General features: G+C 34.2%; 6 protein-coding genes across 6 annotated transcripts; 1 reads left to right on the top strand and 5 right to left on the bottom strand. All coding sequences in view use genetic code 12, as the record gives it.

Annotated features, from left to right (window-relative positions):
• Positions 1-675: 675 nt before the first annotated feature.
• Positions 676-2055, bottom strand: SPAPADRAFT_50505 (lipase family protein; the record flags this gene model as incomplete). The annotated part of the gene is made up of 1 exon (XM_007375105.1): positions 676-2055. One exon carries the CDS (start codon positions 2053-2055, stop codon positions 676-678), a length of 1380 nt encoding a protein of 459 aa, XP_007375167.1.
• Positions 2056-3276: 1221 nt separating this feature from the next.
• On the bottom strand, positions 3277-4647 carry SPAPADRAFT_135991 (lipase family protein; the record flags this gene model as incomplete). Its single annotated transcript, XM_007375104.1, has 1 exon — positions 3277-4647. One exon carries the CDS (start codon positions 4645-4647, stop codon positions 3277-3279), a length of 1371 nt encoding a protein of 456 aa, XP_007375166.1.
• Positions 4648-6567: 1920 nt separating this feature from the next.
• SPAPADRAFT_60984 (DNA-directed RNA polymerase I subunit) lies at positions 6568-7561 on the bottom strand (the record flags this gene model as incomplete). Its single annotated transcript, XM_007375103.1, has 1 exon — positions 6568-7561. A coding segment is annotated over one exon (994 nt), but the record flags the coding sequence as incomplete, so codon positions are not given.
• Positions 7562-7682: 121 nt separating this feature from the next.
• SPAPADRAFT_60983 (uncharacterized protein) lies at positions 7683-9041 on the top strand (the record flags this gene model as incomplete). The annotated part of the gene is made up of 2 exons (XM_007375101.1): positions 7683-8749; positions 8805-9041. The coding sequence occupies one exon, from the start codon at positions 7687-7689 to the stop codon at positions 8158-8160; it is 474 nt and encodes a 157-aa protein (XP_007375163.1).
• Positions 7683-9052, bottom strand: SPAPADRAFT_152051 (uncharacterized protein; the record flags this gene model as incomplete). The annotated part of the gene is made up of 2 exons (XM_007375100.1): positions 7683-8749; positions 8806-9052. The coding sequence occupies one exon, from the start codon at positions 8551-8553 to the stop codon at positions 8152-8154; it is 402 nt and encodes a 133-aa protein (XP_007375162.1).
• On the bottom strand, positions 8607-9006 carry SPAPADRAFT_136981 (uncharacterized protein; the record flags this gene model as incomplete). The annotated part of the gene is made up of 2 exons (XM_007375102.1): positions 8607-8749; positions 8805-9006. The coding sequence occupies 2 exons, from the start codon at positions 9004-9006 to the stop codon at positions 8607-8609; spliced, it is 345 nt and encodes a 114-aa protein (XP_007375164.1).
• Positions 9053-9071: the final 19 nt, after the last annotated feature.

Genomic DNA, 9071 nt, shown 5'->3' with positions numbered 1-9071 from the left:
TGATCTCAAAAAATATTTTTTAACTGAAAAACAACTAGATTGTACAACTCAATCATGGCACATAGTTAAGAATATTTTTTAGAAATCTACTCGACTCTTAACTATGCGATTTTTACAACAAAGTTACTCGGAATTATATGTTGTCACTGTTGTCAATGTTCATACAGTTAGATGGCTATTTCAAGCTGGTATACAAACCTGTTATTATTGATCAATTGTCGGTTTTAGTATAACTACTACGACTGAAATTTCTGCTCTTTATATAAAAAAATGAAAATATGCCAAGATTTTTTGTATTATGAAATTTAAATATATATACAACTGCTTCCCTCATTGGATGATTCAAAAAACCTTAGACGAAATCAGAGAAATAATGCTTCAACATTTCTTAAGTTTACTTAGATAAAGATATTTCAAGTGCAAAGATGTAGTAAATAAATTCACAGCTTAATACTATGTTCTATCACATATATACTTGAATCATAATTAGCAAATTAAATCATAACTAATTAGTAGATTTAAAATACTTGTATTTACTTTCTAATTATAAGTTACGTCATATTCAACATGGTTCCAGATAAAATTGTATAAATCTTCAAACTCTCAATTTGAACATTTAATTTACATATTTACAGCGCCAATGCGAAAACAAATCTTCAATTGATAAACTACACACTAATACTTATTAAATATATCTTTCATGGTCATATTCTTGGCTTCTGGTCCTAATTGCATATCCAACAATGAATCTTTGATCCCTTCAAAGTAATCTTTTGTAGCTGCAGAAATTCCAGGGTAAAGCAAATTTGATACTCTTGATGTATGCGAACATCCATTAATTGGTTTTCCTCCTTGGAGTAAACGATCTAACCAGGTCCATGCAGCAGGTCCTCCAACTAATTGTTCACTAAGATGACCATTCAATAAATCTTCAGCAAATTCAAATGAGCCAATTCCCCAATTACACCAGTTGTCATATGTGACATAGACATCTTTGATTGGAACAACCATGTCCAATGTACCATGGTAGACAAATATAGGAATTTCAGGAACATAGCTGGAATTTAAATAAACAAGAGAGTTTGACTCAATTATTGATTTCACTTGACCGTTTGCTAGTAATGAAAAACCAGCAGGAACCATGGTATATGTTCCAGTAAGAATATGGNCAAAGAAAAAGTAAAATATTGAAGGAATAAGACACTTATTTCCAGCTTCATTAAACTTGGCTAAATGTTGTGGTGCAACGTTTTCTTGAACGAGTACTTTGGCTTGAGGGTATTCATTACTGATTCCAGTCAATGCCACTGGGATTAATCCGGCAAATAATTCTCCATCAACAATTTCTGCAACAGCAGTAATATTGGTAACAAACCCTCCAAGAGAAGCACCAACTAAAGTAGATTTCAATTCAGGGGCATATGATGGTTGAAGTGCAGCAGCCCAACCAGATGCTAATGCACCGCCTGAATATCCCCAAAGTCCTACCTTAGCATCATTGTTTATCCCAGTAAAGTTTCCTGAATTTATTACTGCTCTTACAGAATCAAGCACGGCCTGTCCTGATCTTCTACCTACTGTGAATGCAGAAATAAACCCTTCGTAATCGGGACTAGCAACATAATATCCCTGGTCAAGGGCAGTCACCATAAATGTCATATCATATTGGGTTGCTATTGTGGAAATTGGTGATCCCGATTGTAAACCATATGATGGTGAACAGTTTAAGCTGGCCGAATCTTCCATTGTTTGGTATGAAACAACTTTGGATGGGTCAGCATTAAATGGTTCAATGATAGTTGTAATAAACGCTGTTGGTTGACCAAATGAATCTTCAGATCTCACCACCAATTGCCAAACATTTTTAACATTGACGGGAATGAATAGACTGGAAAGTTGGGCAGGTGCTGGTCGAATTTTCAAAATATCACCAGGAGCTGCTGCTTCGTAACCTTGAGGAAGTGTGTAAAAGTCATCATCTAAAGGACTGCTTAACTGAAGTGGAATTGCAACTGATTGCAAAATATAAAGGAAAAAGAAAATAATAAAAGTCATTGTTGGTTGATTTGAACTTTTCTAAATTCCAAGCTAAATCCCAGCGACATTGGATCTTTAAATAGTGATTCAGTGTTGGGATGATGATATTAGGAAATACCTGGACAACATGATGTATGGTGTGTTTCAGAACTGTGTGTCATGCTAAAGAGTGACGGTCACTTACTTATCCACATGATCATGATGATGTAATTCACTACTCGTCTCACATGCCTTCATATAGTCATCTCAATTCAAACATATATGCCAATATATGCATCTCTTATACAGTAAACGTTTCTTTTTCTAATGACATATTGCAGATTCTGTACATTTGGCACATTTATGTATGAATAATCAATATGTTGGTCATATTCATCATGTGTTTCAGTGTGTAACCATAAGAGACTGACTCCTGGATGGATCATACTCAAACATCAATCATCGCCCGGTTTTGTTTCTTGTGTAGTTTGATGTTGTCCGATGCAATATCACCTATTGAGTAATGCTGGCACTAAAATGTACTTATATTAGGTAAATATCATATGGTTTGATAAACTCATATCTCAAATGATTCATAGCTTTCACAATTACGTAATTCCTTGAAAGTGGTTGAATATCCTATCCAGTTTATGTACTATTATTTTTGATTAATTCTTGTCTCATTATGGACACATTTGCATAACTAAATTATCTACACTGTAATACGGATATGTAATATTCTACAGTCATCACATATTCCATTTCATACTGGCTATAAGTATCGTCATGGTGTATAGAATATTTGTAAACCATTTTTTTTTGTCTGCATAAGTAGTGCAGAATGGCAAGAAATATTGAAATTATTCTAATCGTCTTAAACTATATTCGATATATCTCTACTATACTTCCTCCAATCAATTGGTTATTATAACAAGATCGACAGTTCTTTAATTATACATATAATAATTCTCTGTATGCAATCCTATTTTATTCAAGATGATTACTATCAAAGTGAAATTGAACAGCCGTTTTCTAGAAGTTAACCAACTAAACTATGTCACCTATAATATTTTTATTTTGATAACATTTCTGCTACAATTTGCAATCAATTAGCTGTCTTTTTTTTTTGAAAACTACAATACGAGTAACCTTTTCATGGGTACACCAATCCAACTTGTCCATAACTCATCACTACAAACTCGAATTAGATTCACCAATACAGACACATTTTCAAATCCATAATTATTTCTCAACTAAAAACTAATATTTTCCAATCGCATCCACAAAACTGAATTCTCCTAGATCAACTTTGAAAAAAGAATCAAGAATTCCTGCAAAGTACAGACTAGTAGCAATTGAGATACCAGGATAGAAGAAATTTGATAATCTTGGGGAATTAGAACAACCATTTATTGGTTTTTTCCCTTGGAATCGAAGTTCTAGCCAAGTCCAACCAGCAGGTGCACCAATCAATTCTTCATTAACATGACCGTTCAGGAGGTCTTCGGCAAATTCAAAAGATTTAATTCCCCATTTACACCATTTTGAGTACGTTTTCTTCACATCCTTGATTGGAACCACTTTATCTAAACTACCATGGTATACAAATATTGGGATTTCTGGGACATAACTACGGTTCAAATAAACAATGGAATTGGCTTTTACTATTTTTTTGAGAACGGGCGTTTTCAATAAATCAAATCCGACTGGAATCATGGGATCTTGTCCAGTAAGAATGTTGTTGGAATCATAAAAAGGAATAGCTGGTGTAAAGCATAAACGTTTACCTGCACTAAATCTCTTTTTATGGTGTGGAGCAACACTATCTTTGATAATCTTTCGAGCTTTTGGATATTCATTACCAAGTCCAGTTAATGCAAGAGGTATCAATCCTGCAAATAATGTACCATCTACAATTTCAGCGACAGCAGTAATGTTGGTAACAAACCCACCAAGAGAAGCACCAATTATATTTTTCTTTAATTCGGGAGCATATGATGGTTGAAGTGCAGCAGCCCACCCTGATGCTAATGATCCTCCTGAATATCCCCAAAGACCAACTTTGGCATTTTTTTTAACTCCGCTAAAACTTCCAGATTGCAAAACAGCCCTGATTGAATCAAGTACTGCCTGACCAGATCTCCTACCTACAGTAAAAGCCGAATTGAACCCTTCATAATCGGGGCTATTCACAAAGTAGCCATTCTTGAGAGCAATACCCATGAATGCCAAATCAACTTTGGAAGCTATTGTATTTGAAGGTGCACCAAATTGGAATCCATAAGATGGTGAGCAGGTGATATTTGCTGAATCTTCAAACGTCTGATATGAAAGAACTTTAGATGGATCTGCATTATATGGTTCAATCAAAGTGGTAACAAAGGCAGTTGCCTTTCCAAAAGAGTCTTTGGATCTTACCACTATCTGCCAAACATTCTTGACATCAATGGGAACCAAAGGACTGTCGATTTTATTGGGAGCTGGTCTAACTTTCAAAATATCACCTGGTTTTGCATTTTCATATCCTTTAGGGAGTGAATAAAAGTTATCATATAGTGGACTTTTAGGACCATTTGGAGCTGCAAATGTTTGCAAAATGTAGCAAAATAAGATAAATATAGGGTAAAGCATTCTTGGTTCTTTAGTTCTTCGACTTTTCCAAGAAGATTGGTGGAAAAGCTAATTATATACCCAAAAAAATGGAGTTGTCAGAGTGACGATGATGTTTTGATACCAAGTGGTTGGTTCATATTGGTATTCGCATAATTAAGGTTTTTAAAAACTTTAATATTATTGTCTCACTATTATACTACGCGCGGGTCCAGGAATGTATGATAACAAAATTTTTCCAGTAATATTTGAATAGGAGTTTCAATAAATTTTCTACTTTTATGTAGTTTATTAATCATTATATACTAATTGTAATTCGGGGCTTTGTTTGAGAATATATGCTACGATTTCCCTTTTACAGTTGAATTGGTGCATTTCCAATTTTGCACAAAACACACATTTAGAGGAATTCGTTACGAACCCTGAGTTGCATCTATTGTTTTTGTTTTAGTTTTACCCCAAAAATTGGCTTAATTACCGATGGGCTGAATGGCTGCAAGAACTGGGAATTATAACAAAATCTAGACTAGTTTTTTTTTCGTGTAAATGGACAGTAGAAATATGTCTGTCTGTTTCCTATGACTAGCAATTTACAATGAAACATAGACGAATTCGATGATTCTTTGGAGTTTCAACTTTTCATAACCACAGTGCTGCATTTTTGTTCCAGTTTTGGGCATTTTATGCCGTAGATAATAATTTTATAGAAATTTTTAGCATCAGCTCCAGGAAAGGTGGTCTAATTTTTGTCAGCTTCTGTTCTTATCTCTGTTGATTTTTTGAATTAAACACCGTCTTCATATTCATTGAGAGATTGTGTGTATAATACTTTATAGGCAACCATTGCTTGGTAGTTAATAGTTCTAAAACTATATTCTGGAATCATAAAGCAATATACGACCCTTTAGCATAACAGTTGTAATTTCTGCATAAGTGAAAAGCTACTTTTTTCAATCCATAATCTTGAATTTTGGATAAAAATTGATTTAGTTGTAAGCTTTCTGAATTTTATATGCTACAAAATATCTCCACTAGTAGCAGACTTATTTTGTATAATGAAATGTATTAAAAAAAGCCTTGTCCATTTTTTCGCAGCATTGAGGAAAACAACCGCTTTACAATATACAACGAAAACCACATAATTACTCTTTGCAAGTATTTTAACAGAATCGTGATTGATATACAAATGTTCTGATTTAGCAATATTTATATTGATTGGATTTTCTTTCAGTTGTTTGAGGCTTTGCCTTTTTTTTATAAATTTCGCAATTCCTTATAGGAAATTGAATCAACCTTACGACATGATCCAAAATAACTCACAACACAAGTTCAATTAAGCAACCATCTTAGTAAAAACCCCAAAAATCATATACTAAACATCTTTAGTCAATAAATACCATTAGAATATTAAATCTACTCATTTTAGAATTACCACGTGACTAGACGCCGGCACTAAAAACCAGGGAAAAAAATTAGAAAAATTGGCTCTGTGGCCGAGTGGTTAAGGCGGTAGACTCAAGTTCTACTATCGTAAAGATGCACGCGTTCGAACCGCGTCGGAGTCATTATTTTTTTTTTTTCACTTTGCTCAATACGATTTGAAAAGTTAAAGATTTTATTTAGTACAATGTATATGCTTGTGATAAATGAATCTATTACTATGTACTTTATAAAAAAAAACAAGCTATGCAAGAAATTAACGAGTTCTCTTTCCTCTTCTGGTCATTTCTGGTAATTTAAATGGTACACGTAAAGTGGCAATCTTATAAGTACCAGCAGCACTCTTGGGTATTCCAAATGCTTCAGCTTCACCAACAGTGGCACTCTTGATAGTTGCACCTAATGCTTTAAATAAACCAACCAATCTAGTAGGTTTCATGTTCAATTCATTGGCTAATGGTGGTAATTCAACAACAAAATTGTTGATATGAAGAATAAGAGCTAATAAATAACACAATAACTTATCTTCATGATGTGGATCAATAGTGAATGATCTGTCTTTGGATTTACCAAATTGAGATGCACGGGAAATGGCAAATTTTTCTAAAATACCATCAACCAAAACCTCAGAAGGTTTGTCTTGTAATCTTGTCATAAGGGCCTGTTTATCCTTTACACGTCTGTTTTGATAAACACCAAATAAGAGAGAAGCATAATAAAGTAATTGTATTTTCTCGATATTTTCTTGTTTCACCAAAGATGGTAAATGCTTCTTAACATATTCGGATTTACCATATGGGAAAGCTTCCAATTGTTTACTTTCGTCGGTTTCAGATAAGATTGAACTGACACGCAAGTATGCCCATTCTTTTTCTGGTATGATATTATACAATGGGTAAACATCTTCAACATTCTTGGCATCGACATCTGCCAATGGAGTAGGTCTATCATTGACAACATCCGAAGCCATTTTTTCTTTAGTTGGCAAATCTTGACTTGATTCTTTAACACTATCAACAATATCCATTTCCAACCCTTGTAATTTCTCAGCATCAATTCTGTTCTTTTCCAAATTGGTAATGGCAGCTTTGGCTTTCTTGGTACCAAAAGCTTCACCTAAAGCATTACGTTGGGTAATCAGTCTGACACCGGCTTGTCTTACTTTAGGTCCCTTGTATATTCTGTTCCTTTTAGCAGTGACTTTAGTGGAAAGGTATGGAGATTTAAATAATTCAACAGATTTATGCACAGGGTCATAGACACCAACCACATAATCGTTTTGGTCATCGGTAAGTGATTCACCATTGTAGTCTAAAGTTTCTGATTCTCCATGAAGGACATAATTGTTTTGTTTCTTGTGTTTGTATAAATCAAATTCAGTCGATGAAGGAACAGAAAGTCCATTGAAAAAAGATCCAACAGCAACAACTGGCTCTTCAGTAAAGGAAACCACCCTAATATTTGAGGTACGCGATTCTTGTTTCGATGGAGACATGGTTGTTGTAGAAGGGGATCATCGCAACTTGAGATTTTTTTTTTTTTTATTTAGGTTTGGGTTTGTATTTTTCGGCCCCAAAAAAAAATTTCGAGATTTGTTAACTAGGCCAACTCGACCTACTCATGACCAAAACATACTATGAGCTATTAGGTATTAGCCCCACTAGCAGTAGCATAGAAATCAAACAAGCATACCGTGAAAAATTATTAACAACACATCCTGATAAGGTAAATAATAAAGGTGTCCAGGATGAAATATCACTCATAAAGGAAGCATATAGGACATTGATTGATTCAGAATCTAGAACAAACTATGACAATCTGATAATACAAGGATCTAAATTGAAAGGATTTAACTTGAATGGAGGTGGACTTGATTTGTACTCTCTTGAAGATTTTGAATTTGACGAGGATAATGTCATATGGCTGAAGACTTGCCCAAGATGTCAATTTCCCGAGGGAATCAAGCTTTGTGAAACAGATCTTGAACAAAATGGAACTGCAGATAACCAAGGTGGATATGATATTATTGTACAATGTAGCAGTTGTAGTTTGTGGATTCAAGTGAAATATTACGACGCTGTGGAATCAGACTAGTATATTTATAGGATAATTAAGACTTCTATTTAACAAGATAGAACCATCCATTTTGATTCTGCTGAAATCGGAACGTTTGTCAATTCCATGCCTAAAGTGTTGTTCATCATCACTAGATTCCAGAGAACTCTCCCAATACGGGTCCAGGAATTTCCAATCTGGTTCCAGAGCGCTATCATCATCTGAGCCGGAATCATAATCGTTGCTAAACATGTCTTGAAATAACAAGCGGAGGAAAAGCTTTTTGAAGGAAAAGTACTTTGGCAGTTTGTATTCTTCTTCTGAGGATGAATCCGTTCCGTAGCCGTCTCCAAAATGTGAATGTATTCGAGGATAGTCAGCAGTAACCATTGATATAAGGAATAGGTATAGTATTAGCAATGTTATCTTCATAGTTTGTTTGTAATACAAGAAAAAAATAGCCGCTTTTTGTAAAACCTCTCACTTTATTTTCCTTTATTTACAGCGCTTTCTACATTATGTTCCAACTGTTTTGACCACTGATCTAACTCGGTGGTTATTTCTTCTAATATTGCTATTTTGTTTTCAATACTAATCAATTCTTGAGAATGACTTTCAAATTCTGCTTCTATAAGGATTCGTTAGTGGGTGTTTGTTGACCAACAACTTTAGCGTATACATACTTAACTGTTTTAGTTGATTTGAATTGGTTTCCATATCATCCAAATTCTTTTCAAGTTTAATGTAGTTCAATGATTGGTTTGTGTTGAGGTTTTCCAACAAGTTTAAGTCAATTGTTGACACATTGGTATCAGATTCTACTATCTTGGAAGCAGCATTCAATGCAAGGCTTACTAGCTTGGGTGTATCCCTCAGGGTTGACATAACACGATGATAATCTGATTATAATTTACGAGCCCGCCTTTTCCTTGTGTAAACTATTTATTTTT

This window comes from Spathaspora passalidarum (genome assembly GCF_000223485.1).
Source record: "Spathaspora passalidarum NRRL Y-27907 unplaced genomic scaffold SPAPAscaffold_3, whole genome shotgun sequence".
NCBI classification, from domain to species: domain Eukaryota; kingdom Fungi; phylum Ascomycota; class Pichiomycetes; order Serinales; family Debaryomycetaceae; genus Spathaspora; species Spathaspora passalidarum.
The sequence above is the reverse complement of the archived record's forward strand: the minus strand, read 5'-3'. Positions and strand labels throughout refer to the sequence as shown.